Source organism: Rattus rattus, chromosome 2 (genome assembly GCF_011064425.1).
Source record: "Rattus rattus isolate New Zealand chromosome 2, Rrattus_CSIRO_v1, whole genome shotgun sequence".
In the NCBI taxonomy this organism is placed as follows: domain Eukaryota; kingdom Metazoa; phylum Chordata; class Mammalia; order Rodentia; family Muridae; genus Rattus; species Rattus rattus.
Window position 1 is genome coordinate 35467461 of NC_046155.1, and position 15524 is coordinate 35482984.

The window sequence follows — 15524 nt, forward strand, 5'->3', positions numbered from 1 at the left end:
TTTAATATCAGGCCAGAGTGGGAGGAGTTTGTTCTAAATGTGTTCATCCAGCTTTACCTCTCTGAGTTTGGGGAATGGGAAGGAATAAGGGTGGGGCTCTTGTCTTCAGGATTTCTTTCATTTTTTTCAAATATTTATTACATGTTTATATATATAATATATATTTAGTAATTCTTAATGATGATCCTATAAGAATTACTAAAATTACATTAGGAATTATTAAGCACTTTTATGATGGCACTGCTATTAAGTCCTTTCTGATGACAAAATCCGCAATGAGAACTCTGCCAGTCTTCCTGTCATGAGTTAATTGCTTCTGAGATAGCAAGAAGGCACCTACAACATAGAGCACATTCCAAGAGGTTGTAAAACAATTAACCAAAGGTCATAGAGAGGAAACTAAGGATTTAATATAAGTTCAAGGACAGAAGATAAAATATTGACTGGGTTTATCTATGCAAAACCTCACTAATCACTTAGTCATAAAAGTTATGGTGTAGCACATTGTTGAGCTTGTGACAGTTGATGAATGTTTAGCCAGGTAATTACTCTTAATGGTATGCATGTAAGCATGCTCTGCTGCAAACTTCTTATTCGATTTGTGGTTTGAATTTATGTGCAAACTTGTGAACTTTTAACCACGTGGTCATGTATTCCGAGAGATGTGTAAGTGCTGAGGGCAAAGAGAGGAGTCAGAACTCAAGAACTTTGAAGAAAAGGCATAGCACTGGGAGTAAAGAACTTTTTAGAGAAAACTATTTGAAGGAGAACTTTTGTAGAAACTTTCTGAAGAGCTTAGCAATAAAGGCTAAAATCACTTTTCAAAGTGTCCCCCTTTTCTTCCTGTGACTTCAACTAGAAGACTGGAAGTTAGAGCCTGCACAGCTCCTGAGGGGAGATAGAACAAAGGCTACATTACTTGATGCCCTGTTGATAGGCTACAGGGGTTAATCGCCCAAGCTAGGGGATTTTAACCCTCAGAATGACCAGAAAATGTTTTTTTTAAAGAAGCTATCAGCAAGCATTCAGTATAGTTGGTGAGCTAGAATATCCAGAGACCATCAGTCTTTAAAGCATCGACTCTGTGTCTGGCTTCAACCCATTCCAGGCCTGGTGGCTCCTGGCATGTTTTTGTTTTAATCTCAGGTGTGGGCTAAGAGGCTGTTTTAGGACAGATTACGGTTTACCTCCTGCACTAGCAGGGGTGTGATCGTTGCCAGTAGCACAGAGTTGGGTTTGGAATTCTGGGGACTCTGGGGAAGGGGTAAATGTCAGAGCCCCAAGAGGGGTAGTGGGTGTTCATTCTGCGTTTAACTTTCTCTTGCTCTTCACTCAATTTTTAAAGCTGTATCTCTTCTTTGTACTTTTGGAAGAGCTGTTTGTTTTGTTCACTTAGAGCCATGCTCACTGACCCATTAGCTTTCCAACAGTAGATATTCGGGCAATCCACTCTGTCTCTAAGTAGCAGTTGATCTAATCACTTTCCCTGATGCGGACACCATGGCTGCACAACTTTTCCCTTTGTCCACTATTTTCCTTTCAGGAGTTTGTCATTGGCCGGATTGGGTTGCTTGACGAATATTCCTGCTATCAATCCTAGTTCCTTCCATGCGGTCTTTGGCCTTTGAGCTTGTAATCTGCCTATTGTATGGGAAAGCCTTTTCAGGCTCAGTTTTCACATCTCTACGCCACAAACTACGTACTAGCATGTCGCTCGATGAGAGAGGTCTGCTTCAACGGACATGGGGGAGCCTTCACTAGATGCTTGCTGAAGGTCTGGGTAACTTCTGACTTTGTCGCTGATGAGAAGGAAAGCAGTGTCCACTCAGGCATAATTCACACTTTCATGGAGGCTACAATGAGGTAAGAATATGAAACGGCTTTATAAATGTTTCCTGTGGTGTACACAGGCTAGAGGGCTCCCTGACAATTCCTCACTGCTCGAATGCTCTGCCCTTCAATCCATCAAAGGTGGAGAAAGCGCTCTTTGTAGCCTCACACCTTAAAGAAGGAACTAACGGTGCCAAGAAACTCCAGGCTTGCTCACAAGCACTAAGTAATAGGAAATGAACTTAATGTGTGGAGCAGGCAGAGGGACATTTGGCTCCATCTCTCTCCTTAAAGAAAAGCGAAGCAGGAAATACATCGTCAAGAACAGCATAAGTAGAAAGGAGAAAAACCCGAAGACAAAGACATGGAACGAGAAAATATTCGTCCACCCAGTTGCTCTTCCTGTTACAGAAGGAGCTGCTCCAAGGTGGGACTGCATCACACTCATTTTCATGAGTCTTACCTACTTCTTGAAAAACTTAAATGGTACCCTATGCAGTTATGACTTAGAATGACCCATATGACGTTGTCACTTTTATAGATCAAAATGATAACAGTATTATATATTAAGAAAAGATGCAAAAGATCCATTTGCCTGATCAACCATGACCTCATTCTCTCCCCACTCCTGCTCTCCCCTACAGCCCCACCTATGCATTTTAGGTTTGTATAATCCTTAAGATGCATGCCTTTCTCTTGAAAGACTCATTTTGGTTTTTGCTTGACCTTGAAAAGTTCTAGAGAGTTAGCACAGGTTGTAGAGGTCTCCTGTCCTGATAGTCTCCCTACCACTAAAGCTCTAAACTTAAATTCCCACTTTGTGTGATGGGCAAAAGGAGCTTCAATCAAGCAAAGTGGGTATTCTTCAGCATGGTGCTCTATGGGTCTTTTTTCCCCTTTCCTCCTTTCTGGTTTGTACTTCTTTCCTCTTCTCCCTCCTTCTTTCCTTGCTTCCTCCCTTCTTCCATCCTTTTCTGGTGAGATAGAATGTTTTCTCCCATTCTATGGAAGGAGTCTGAGAGAAGCCACAAGCTTTCTGAGATTGGAGCACCCTAGCAAGGCGAGCACAGCACCCTTGTGCTTCATTCTCCTAGGGAGGCCATGGATCTTACAGCCTCTGAGACGCATGCTGATGCCGAGCATTAGACAGAGGCCCTGAGGGGTGGGTTTCATATGCATCAAGGAGACCTCGGACTCAGTTGTCTTAGTTATTCTTGTATGGCTGTAAAGAGATAACCATGACCAAGGTAACTTATAACGGACAGAGTTTATTGGGCGCTTATATTACAGAGGGTTAGAATTCATGAGCATTGTGGTGTGGAACATGGTGGTGGCCAGGCAGGCATGGCTCTGAAGCATAGCTGAGAGCTTAGATCTCGACCCATAAACATGAGGCCGAAAGAGCTAACTGGGACTAGTGTGGGCCTTTTGAAACTTCAAAGCCCATCCCCAGTAACACACTTTCTCCAACAAGGCCACACCTCCTAATCTTTCTCAAACAGTTCCACCAACTAGGGACCAAGTATTCAAATATACAAGCCTATGGGGGTCATTCTCATTCTAACCACCACATGAGGTAATGAATATTCATTTCACGTTTTGTGGGCTTGTTTTATTCTATTTTTTTTCACTGCAGGTAAGCATTCTGCAAAACTAGACTCCATGATAAAAAAATCACGTAACACTCATCCTATTACACGGCCATCATCACATCGTATTATACCACTGACAGGGAGGGCATACTAGGTATTTAAGAAATCGCTATTGAATGATTTGAATTCATTGAATGAATGAATGAATGAATGAATGATGAAGATAATAAAACTGCAGTTCAGCAACTGAGTTGATGTTTTTATAGTTCCATAAGGAATCAGTTCAATAATCACATCTCCCCTTCAAGATGCTGTGTCTGAGCTGGGCCTGGTTCTGCATGCCTGTAATACCAGCTACTAGGGTATTTGAGGCAAGAGGATCATAAAAAATCAAGACACGTATAGTCTACAGAACAAGTTCAAGGCTATCCCGGGCATCTTAGTAAGATGCTGTCTTAAAATGAATACTACTACTAACAAATGGGGGTTCAGGGGTGCCACGCAGTGGTAGGACACTTGCTTCCATGAGGCTCCAGATTGAGTATCTAGTGTCACAAACTGTTTCTTCACCTCTAACATGGGTACATGTTTTATCTCTAATGTGTATTCTCCTTACAAATAACTCCCTGCCCCCAGTCTTAAGTAGGTGGAAGAAGCGAGAAGGAGAGATTCATGCGGTTCGTGTGGTTGAGATGTTTCCCTTCCCTACTGCACCGTTCCAGACGGGGTCATCCTTGGCTGCACAGATTGCCCTTCACACTAGAGATTAATTGGGAGCAGCCCTTGCTTCCACCCACGGGGTCCTGGTAACAGTCCCATATTGTGACAAGCAAGCACAGCTTGTATTTCTTCACATTTCCTGGGAAACGGAATTGCCCTTTGTTAAGAATGACTGCTGTGTCCCGAATCACCCATTGAATAATGAAATATTTCAGTTATAAAATAGATTGTCCCTGTACTACATAGAGACTGCCTATGGCTACATCAGGTTTAAATGCATATAGAATCAGGACTTAAACAGTGGATATCAAATTAAAGGACATTAGTCAGCCCCTAATTCTCCGTGAAGTGAGGGACGATATGGATAATAAAAGTTATTTCAGTTATGTTATTTCCCTACATAGATTGCTTTTCTAATTATATTCCACTTAGGCTAAAAATAGTAACCATAATCAATTTCCTGAGTTCATGCTGACAGGGAAGGCGGCAAGTGTGCATGAAGAGAAAGAATCTGAGCTCTTAAATTTTCATGAGCACTCATAAAATGGATGCTTTAACCTTGGATACCAAACTGAATTCGTGAGCTCAAAACTAATGCTAGGACCATAGCTCAGTGGCAGAGTGCTCACCCAGCGTGCAGGTTTGATCTCAGCACCGCAGAAACCTCAATTAACCCAAATCAGCCAAACAAGCTTTAAAAAAAAAAATACCATCACCTATACTTACAAGTGAATCAGAGACTTGAGTCCCCGGAAAGTATGTCTTGAAATGGACTTGATATTGTTGTTTTCTATGAATCTGTAAGAGGCAACAATATCCTCATTTGGTCAGACAGCTATAGGCACCGAAGAGAACCTATCCTGAATCAAAGCTACGGGGGTGGGGAATTTTTCTTACTTACAAATATTCTAGGTGTGGAAGACCAATAAAAGCATCGTCACTGATCACATCAAAGGAGTTCGACGTGAATAACCTGCCCAGAGAGAGGTACACACAGTGAGAACAGTTACACGCTCAGCTGCCCGATCTCCGCTGCTTTGGTCTCTCAGAGAAACAGGTGGAGGCTGACATGGGTAGGTCTGCGTTTTCTATAACAGCGTGGTTTATACAGAAAACCTTGGCGGCTTTTCTCACGCCTGAGTATCTCCTCCTGAAGTGCTCAATGAAGGGATGCTTGCAAGATCTTCTCTCCGGGTGAGGTGTCACAGGTCCTGGGAAGCATTTTGAGAGACAAGCAGAGGAGGTAGGCAGCAGGCGTGACCAAATCAACATTTACATGGTCCTATAACAGAGACGCTGGCGGTCATTTTCATGGGAAAACATGTTCTAGAAACTTCTGGAATTGACTTTGACAGGTCAAAATAATGATCTTTAGTCATTACTTAATGATTGACACTAGGAGTTTAATACTAGGAGTTGTAGGAAAAATGGACCTCCATTCTTATTGTGTTATAGCTCATAGCAGGTGCAGTGGACAGTGGTTATAAACATTAAATACTTTCTTTAAAAAAATTCAATAATTTGGAAACAGGACAGGCTGAAGATAGGAGCTGATGACACTTGGGAATCTGAGGCCATTTTATCACTAGACAATTTTTTTTAAAGTAGAGTGGGTTCCTGTTGACTTCTACACTCAGTCTTTTTTTTTTATATTTGTTTATTTTATTTTTATGAGTACACCGTAGCTGTCTTTAGACACATCAGAAGAGGGCATCAGATCCCATTACAGAGGTTGTGAACCACCGTGTGGTTGCTGGGATTTGAACTCAGGACCTCTGGAAGAGCAGTCAGTGTTCTTATCCGCTGAGCCATCTCTCCAGCCCTTATTACTAAATAATTAAAAGAAACACGTTTACTTGGACAAATTTATTAGCATTTTCAAAATTCACAGGGACCTGGCTTCAAAATCACCGAGAAAAAAGGGCATTAACCAATCCTATTGTGGCATTCACCACACCCTATTGGACCCTGTTGGAGAACTTAACAGTTTTCTAACCGAAACCTTAAAAACAGGTATTTTTGGCTAAATAATAGATTTGTGTGTCAGACAATTTAATAATAATATAGTAATGCTGTTAGTAAATCTTGTGATATTTTTACTTTGGAAGGGTAGTGGTTAAATGTAATTGCTAGTAACTAGCCAAGCGACTCCCCCCACCCCCCATCCCCACCCCCACCCCCGAGCCTGTTAATGGAGGAGATTAGGCCTGGAGATTTTTACTTTCTGAGGTAGTTTGAAATGAGTAATTTACTGAATAGAATAATCAAGGGAGGGTTCGACATGAACTGAGTAGGGGCTGGTAAGCGAAGCCAAAGGGTGGGAACACAGGTGTGTGAATTTTACTTCCGCTCTATTTTTCCAGAGACTTGAGCCTTTCCCATAAAAGAACGGAGGCAGAGAAGGAGCCAGCCAAATGAAGTGACCTCTTCTGTTTCCTCCCAAGCTACCAATCCTGGAATGGTGTTGAAGTTCACTTCTAATCCCTCTTTCCCTCTTACGTCATGGCTTTTTTCACTCAAGTAATTCACTTGGTCCCGAAAAGCCAAGAGCAACTAATCAAATGCACATTACAGCCTGTGCTTATTAAAATGAAGGTCCAAGGTTCATGACTTCCATCACAACTCTGGTAATTGTCTCTTCTCATTTTATGGTTTTGGAAAGCAACACGACGCTCAGCCTTACGCCTAGGTAAGCTGACACCCAAAGGCTTGAGCAGCCCCCAGGGCTTTGCTTCTCTCCTTCAGGGCAGCAATAAGGACAGAGAGAGTAGAATTCAGTGGCGACAGATACAGAGAAATGCTTCTCTGGCTCTGTTTTGCAGACTGCCCTGTGGTACACCTGGGAATTCAGCATCCCACACTCCCAAGTTGCCGGAAGAAATAGCTTTCATCCTTTAGTCAGAGCGAGACAGGCTGGGAAGTGGATACCAGCAAACATCCCTTGCCTATGGATGTCACAGAGATGAAAGATGGGATTTCTTCTAAACTTTGGCTGTCCTCTTCAGTACTTATCCCTAGAACTAGTGAGAGTAACCATTCCATTGTAAATATTGAACAAATATTGGTCCAACAAAGAGACATTCACTTTGCATCACATTCCGGTCACTGCTAGGTTAGGATACTGAATGCAATCTTAAAGCAAGGACCTGCCTTTATCGGTTTCTGCATGCCCAATTCTATTCCAGTTCCTGGTTTTGAGAAAAAAAAAAACATGTTTGCTGAACTAAATTTCAAAGACTAAAATCTCTGGCTGAAACTATAACTACAAGCAACATATTCTAAGGAAAGGAGTCAGAACTCGATAAGGGGAATTCTACATGATTAACGTAGAAAAAAAAAAAAAAACCCAGCCGAACAAGTCTATGCAGGCAGACATCAGCACCGTGGCTTTTCCTGGAGGGTAGTTCTAACTGATCTAAGTGATCACAGGGATTGTCTCTAGGGTGATAACGGTTGGCTTCTTAACCTGGGTGCTGGACACAAGGATGCTTATTTGTAAACAAACACCATTGAGAAGTACTATCCTTGTGATGGTGTCCTTCTCTTTGTGTATAAGTACACTCCAATTAATTTCTTTCCTTACAGGGCTGGAGAGACTGTTCAGCAGTTAAGGCTGTTCTTCCAGAGGATCCCAGTTCAATTCCCAGCATCCACCTGGCAGCTCACCACCGTCTGTAGCTCTAGTTCTGAGGGTCTGGCTCTCCCCACATAGACATACATGCAGGCAAAACACCAAGGACATAAAATAAAAATACATTGTTTCAATTTTTTTGTTATACAAGCCAGAAGTAAAATTCCTCTAGGTGAGCTAGTAATGAATACCATAGCTTTCTAATTCTAAATTTGATAGTGGTTTCTATGAACATGGGGTTGTAACATGTATTCTAAATATGCCTGAGTGGCTTTTAGCATTTTAGCATTCAATATAACAATTTTAGTAACTAATGTAACCTTGAAAAGACTCATGAATCGATCATATTCTATAAAGAAAAACTCAAATCTTTTATTTTTATAGTGTTAGCAATACATTTTATTTCAATATTATGATGTGTGATTAAATCAGATATAGCAAGTATTCTACAGTCTCTGTCAAGGGAACTAGGACCCACCCTAGCACATGTTCATACAGTCCTGTGGCAGAGCAGAATGGTTCTTTTATTTTACATAACCTCTGTGGTCCTCTCCATGGATTTTAAAGGCAAGAAAGACTTAGTTTTTCCCTCAGTGTAGCCAATCCCTAGATTGGACAGCAGTCGGTGATCCAAATGGCCTGGCTCAGTAAAGTAGTATTGGGTAGGCAATAATACTCCTCCTCCTTTTTTGGAACTGACAACTGAAACACTAAGCCTGCTGGGGAGGGAAAAGAGAGCCCTTGGATCGATGACAAGAAGGGTGTTCGAGGACCACACATGGATTGACCACGTATGGAGCCCTCACAAAGGGAAGAGTGTTGAAGGCGCGTGGGCGAGATGCCTGGAACTATGTTAGATCCTACCAGCGCTTTTCAATCTCGGATGCACTTGGAATCACCCAAGGAGCCTAAAAATACTGACAACTCCTTCCCACTCTCAAGGATTCTGGTTAAATTCTGCACTTGGAGTGTGGCCCAAGCTATTTCAGCGCTGTCTGGGTGGATGCACGCAGTCAGGGTGCACAGGGAGAAGCTTCCGGGTCAGTTGTGATACCCCTGCACCGATGGTCACCAAGAGTCCTCTGATCCTTGCAGTCAGTGGTTGCTCAGAGGGGCTGTGGGTTTCCCTGTCCCCAAAAATGCACTAAGAGAGCCTGCAATAATATAAGCCGGATGGGACAGACATCACAATAGCAGTGTTGTGCCATGGTGGCATCTGTGGGGACCAGTGTGCTGTCTACATGGCTGGTTAGACTGTGCAGAGATCCGAGGTCTGCGCAGACTTGCTAGGAGATATCCCAGTATGTAGAGGTCATGTATGGTTTGCCTCTGCCTGAGTCCCATAAGACCTCCGAGGTCTCTGCTACTTCCTCTCTCCCCTAGGAAGGAAGAAACGAGGCATTTTCCCACTAGTTTCGGTGGACGTACATCAGGGATACGCCTTGACCTCGTACATCAGGGATACGCCTTGACCTCTCTATGTCTCCTCAAGGGATAAGCATTTTTTTTTTTAATATTTGGTGAAACAAGCTGTGGGAGGAGTGGGGAGGTTTGTTATTTATTTATTTATTTATTTATTTATTTATTTATTTATTTATTTATTTATTTATTTAGAAACCAAGGGAGTGTATGTTTCCTTACCAGGAGGAAGATTTAGAAAGACTGCATACATCAACTACCAATTCCAGGCAGGCACTGGTAATTGTTGCCTTCAAAATACTCTACACTTCTTAACCCCCTGTTGGAGCATCTCATGTGGGCTTTAGAACAACGCTGTGTAGGTGGTAGGGCTAGTATTGCTATCTGTTTGACAGGAGGACAGCAAGGTCCAAAGAACTACTCATGGCTTTGCTAAAAATCATGAGGTCCAAAACCCCTTTGTCCAACCCCTTTTCCTCATACTGGGTGACTTCTCTGCACGGGGCCTGTATGACATAATAAAACCCCCAGTATTCTGATAAACGGTCACCACACTGCTCAGTTCACATAGGCCTACAAGGTGTGCTTAAATGATCGATGTAAATAATTTCAGTTACATCAAGATGTTATATCAATCTATATTTTTAAAGTAGAACACTTAAATGCAGTTTTTGAATGCAGTTCGCATATTACATAAATGTCCCACAGAAGTTCAGGAAAATATAGAAAAAATTTACAAAGTAGAGAACCCTGTTATCATACTATCCAGAGATATATACTGATATGCATACACAAAACACATATCACATACATGATATCTGCACGTGTATGTTTATCAAATTAGCAGAAGCTGTGGATTGTTCTGTGTCTTTTTTTCCCCTCTCTTTTCTGTTTCGGGATTTGGGGGAATGATGGGCCTCTCACATTGCAGTTCACACTGGGCTAGAATTTTCTTTGTACCTAGACTGGCTTTGAACCTGTGATCCTTGCCCGGCAGCTTCCCAAGGGCTAGGATTACAGGTGTGCTGAGCACCCAGCTTGCTGTGTGCTCTTTCCACTTCTTCATTTCATCATGAACACTCTTCCATGGTGATGTTTTAATAATACAGTTTAGCAGATGACTGCGTTTCATGTCGTGGTATATTATGATGTAGCTATATTATATTATATATTACAGGTATATTATAATGTAGTATATTATACTATACTATAATGAGAATTCCGATTTTTACTACCTACTGTAACCACCTTTGGATACAAACGCCTTTCCTGCCTCTATTTCCCAGGATGGACTTACGTATTTCTACTGTTGAATGTTTTTAAGTGCCTGGCTTTTATGCTGTCCTTGTGAATCACCATGTCTGACTCTGAGTAGGGGAAGATCTACTTCCTCTTCACCAACACCCGTCTATCGCTTTATCCCTGTGAAGTCATGGCTTCTTTGGCTCACTTGGGGCTTAGCCCCATGATGTAAAGTAGGTCACTTCTTGGTTCTTCCCTAAACATCATTCTGCTTCTTGTTAGTAATTAAAGGACTTCTAACTTGTGAGTGTGCTCTTTCCAAATGGCTGCCATTTTATACTAGCTTTTCCCCTCCCAATAGTGACATTTTGGACTTATTTGTCATACCCACTGCTTCTTAATGCATTGTTTTATTTTTTCTTTATTATTTTCTTCTACTATCCTCCTAGGTACTTATTGAGTTTAAGACTCAATCATATTTTATTCTTTTAGTATAGACATGAGGATATGCAGAAGTATGGCTTTGCCACTGTGTAAAATATAGTCAAATTTTGATTTGTAATAAGCTTTAAATTGCATATTTTATTTAAGCATCATTTAGAATATTTTTCTTTCTCTTTCCTTTTTCTTTTCTTTCCTTTCTTCCTTTCTTTCTCTCATGACAAGGTCTTACTCTATAACCCCGGGCGGCCGAGAACTCACAATGATCCAGGTGCCCCTGCCTCCTTAATAGTATGATTATAATTATATAAAATTATAATATAATGTGTGAGCATGTGCCACCACATATAGTTTGGAATATTTTTGAAACTACATTAAAAATAATCTTCCATAAGTTTACTGACAATATACACCATGGCCAAAGGCTATGACTTGATATATTACATACTGATCCCACCCATGCTGTAATTCTTTCTTCCACTTGCCTGTATATGGTTGCCTATGGGGTTAAGGCACAGTTCCTTATGAGACACTTTAGTCCCATGGTCATAAGGTTAGTGTGTGCATGTGTGCGTGTGCCTGTGTGTGTGTGTGTGCATGTGTGTGTTTGTCTGTGTGTGTGTGCATGTGTGTGTGTCTGTGTGTGTGTATGTCTGTGTGTGTCTGTGTGTGTGCATGTGCGTGTGTGTGTGTGTGTCTGTGTGTGTGTGTCTGTGTGTGTATGTCTGTGTGTGTATGTGTGTGTCTGTGTGTGTCTGTGTGTGTGTGTGTGTGTGTCTGTGTATGTCTGTGTGTGTCTGTGTATGTATGTCTGTGTGTGTGTGTGTGTGTGTGTGTGTGTGTGTGTGTGTGTGTGTGTGTGTGTGTGTGTGTGTCTGTGTGTGTGTCTGTGTGTGTGTCTGTGTGTGTGTGTGTGTCTGTGTGTATGTCTGTGTGTGTGTGTCTGTGTGTGTGTCTGTGTGTGTCTGTGTGTGTGTAAGTGTCTGTGTGTGTGTGTGTGTGTGTGTGTGTGTGTGTGTGTGTGTGTGTGTGTGTGTCTGTGTAGGTGGGGAGGAGTGGTCTTGGTTGGATGAAAGCTAAGATCAGCTTTCAAAAGGAGACGTGTAGGCAACACGGTTACCAGGGAACTTAGGTTAAAATAGAACCTGGGCTCGCTCGGCAGCAGAGAAGTGAATGAGGGGCAGAGGACCCAAGAAGAAAGGTCTGGCTATATGAATTCAAGGCTAAGGCTGTCGTAGGCGGACAAACCAGACACAAGGTCCATTCAGAGAGACGACAGGTCAGGCACATGAGCCCAGAAACAGTTTCTTCCTCCAAAGGCCAAGAAAGGAACACCACAAAGGATCACAAAACTTAGGTCTTGATTGCCACCTAGCCATAAATCCTCTCTGGGCACTAATGCACGCTACTTCTCTGTTTGCCTTATTAAAGGAAGGGGCCACTTTTAACTCTAAAGACATGAATCTAGGTTTGTGGCGTTGTTGGCATGCAAGCTGGGATGAAGGTCTGTCTGCAGATGGCAAAATACGGCGGAGTGTAACGTCTGCTGAGAAAAATCACGATGCTCGCTTGGCCCCGTGCCAGGACCCCTGGCCCTAACAACATCCACTCAGACCCTCTGTACCACCTGAACATCAGAACTGACCCCAGCCCGTGAAAGGCGCCTCCATTCTTTCACCTACAGCAGGTTCTCCTGACAACAGAGGACAGGACGGACGGTTGAGGAAAAAGGACCAGCGGTGGCATCCGGCTGTCACCTAGAGACTGCCATGGATGGGATATGGAATACGGAATCTGTCTTCAAAACTTGTGCCTGCCACTTACGATTGTATGTTAATACATTGAGTAGGCGAAGATGTTCCTGCTCTGCTAAAACAGGAATTACAATGACAAAAAGAACTCCCTGGATGAGCCTCCGGAATCCTTTGAGAGGATGCAGATAAGCTTGTCTCCATTGTTCCTGACAGGAATTATCTGCACAAAAGAAAACACTAGCAGTGGGGGAACACTGAGGTCCAGGGGCGCCATTTCTGCCAGATAGCTCTGGTGAGTCTGGTTCAGGCTCTCTGGCATCCAGCAGCAGCGTGTGAAAACGCACAGCACATAACTGGGTTCCTCTGGGTCTGTGTCTGTGGGTACTCTATCTGCGTTAAGGAGAACAAACCAGACACAGCCGTCGCAAGGTGTGGCAGCATCGTTGGAGGGACTTGTCACCGTATTTAGAACCTTGCTTAACCATTTCAGACCGTCCGGCTGATAGTGATGTTCGTTATCCAAAAGAAGGAGGCCGGCTGAAGACTGCCTGACAGTGAGCCGGTGATTCACATCAGCCAAGCGCGCATGTTCTGAGTGCATAAGCCATGTGAATAATTCACATTCGAATATTTTTAGATGGGCTCTCACGATGGAGAACGCTAAAGTAGGAAGCATTGCTGAAGAGCGAATTAGTCGACGGTTATTTTTGACTCTCATCCTTGGGAATTATTTTCAATGTAATTCGGAGAATCCTTAAGGAGTCTGCCACCTTTGCAGTAAGGATTGGGTGCAAAGAACCTTAATTTACTTCTTCATAACCAAGGGGGAGTGCTCTAGGGATATGAAGTCTAAATTCTGCTTTTGACAGACGAAGAAACTGAGGCTGGCAGAGGATGAACAATGTGACTAAAGTGTCTTTTTCTTTTTCTTCCTCCCTCCCTCCTTCCCTCCCTCCCTCCCTCTCTCCCTTCCTTCCTTCCTTCCTTCCTTCCTTCCTTTTTTAAAATTTGTCACAGGTGGGCCAGAATTAGAATATAGATTTTATATCTGTAAGCGCCCCCTGAACATGTGCCCTCCCCTTTATAATACAGTGCCATCTCAGGATTATCAAAATGCTTTCTTTCTAGAAACCGACATATCAGGCAGTTCCCCCTCTCTGTGTTTATCTGAAGTCATCTGGTATCTCCCTGGAACACCACAGAGTGATTTAAGTTGTATCTTAAGCCTGGTCTGGGCCCGGCCTCATCTTCAGCAGCCTGACATCTTTTTCATCCTCCAAGACAGGCTGCAATGTCTTATGTTTTATGAGTTGCCACTTAAAACAGAAAGAAAACTGAGGTGAGAGGGAGGTAAGATCATTTGAAACTTGTACGAGGTATAGCTGGCATTCTGGGTGATTGTCCCACAGGGACTGGCTAATGCTCAGGACAACAGCCAGCTTCCTCCCCTCGGTCCCACCAGCTCTGCCCGTTAGCCACAAACCAAAATGGCTGACCTGTATTTCCCAAGCAGTATCCCTTCATGTTCAGACCTTTCAGGGATTGAGAGAGAGGCACATGAGGAAGAAAAGGCAGCTACGTTTAGGGCAAGTGGGTTGAGGAAATTAATCGGGCTTTTTAGCTCTGCGTGTCCTTTCGTCCCTTAGAGACTCTTCAAAGGGCAATTAAACACGAGGTTTCTCAATCTAATTGGTAGCAGGACCCGTCAGTCACTGAGATCTACCCGTATGGAGTGTCTCACAGAATGGTTCCAGGGCAGTGCTGGTTCAGCCACAAAGTAAACAACAATGAGAAAAGTCACTTCGGTTAAAAACCTAAGAGAGGGGGTTGGGGATTTAGCTCAGTGGTAGAGCGCTTGCCTAGGAAGCGCAAGGCCCTGGGTTCTATCCCCAGCTCCGAAAAAAAGAACAAAAAAAAAAAAAAAACCTAAGAGAACATTCCAGCTCTGGAGACTTTCGCCTGATGACTGAACTGCAAGTCTTTATCTACTTCCTGGGAGAGGAGCATCTACTTGGAGGTCCCTAAGGAAAAGGCAGACTTAGACCAAGCTGCTTGACCAGGTGGATAGCCTTATGGTGAGGCACGACTCTTTAACAAAACCATTTTGAGTCATTCCTTTATGGAGCAGATGGCTTCATTTCTCCTTTAGAATCGTGGATATGGCCTGTCGCCACGTCTTGCCAGCACGGCTCTTTAGAATGGTAGTTCTCAACCTATAGGTCACAATCCATTGAGAGATCAAATGATCCTTTCACAGGGGTCACCTAAGACCACCAGAAAACACATGCTTACATTACGATTCATAACAGTAGCAGAATTTCAGCCACGAAGTAGCAGTGAGAGTAATATTATGGCTTGGGGGGGGTCACCACAGTTTGAGGAACTGTATTAAAGGGTTTCAGCATTAGGAAGGTTGGGACCCTCTGCTTTAGAACAAAGTGAGGTCTAATTAAGAAAGCTCATAAGTAAATTTTGTGTGTGGATAAAGGTGTTCCATAGAACCCATACTCTAGGGGAGGTTGGGAAGAGTGGAACCTTTAATTACAGAGTCTTTTCTACGCCAAGGTGTGCCACGAGCAGCCAAGCAAGGAAGGAGCATGCAGTTGCTCTCACTGGGTCACCCAACTCTATCCTTGCAAGGTAACCGTTCCTCTGGACGCAGGTTTGGAGAACACCACGGTACAACAGGACTCTGAAGGAAGGAAGGCCCTTTTCTTTCACTATTTTGTCTTTTCCCCCCCTGTCAGCTTGTCTGTCTCTCTTTTCAAGCAAGGAGGCCAGAGCTTACCCATACAAATGAAGGCGAAACCTAGGGATACTAGGAAGTCCTTGCCAGCGATCCTGCCACTTTTTTCAGAGAGCCTTTGAAACTCCCTTTCAGTCATTGTCCCCAGG

The 15524-nt window shown here is 43.1% G+C and overlaps 1 protein-coding gene across 1 annotated transcript in view; it reads right to left on the reverse strand.

The window, feature by feature from the left end:
• Positions 1–15524, reverse strand: part of Lgi1 (leucine rich glioma inactivated 1) — a 41748-nt gene that overhangs the window by 15945 nt on the left and 10279 nt on the right. Inside the window, 2 exon segments of the mRNA XM_032891837.1 lie at positions 4869–4940; positions 5044–5115. Coding sequence (XP_032747728.1) covers positions 4869–4940; positions 5044–5115 — 144 coding nt within the window.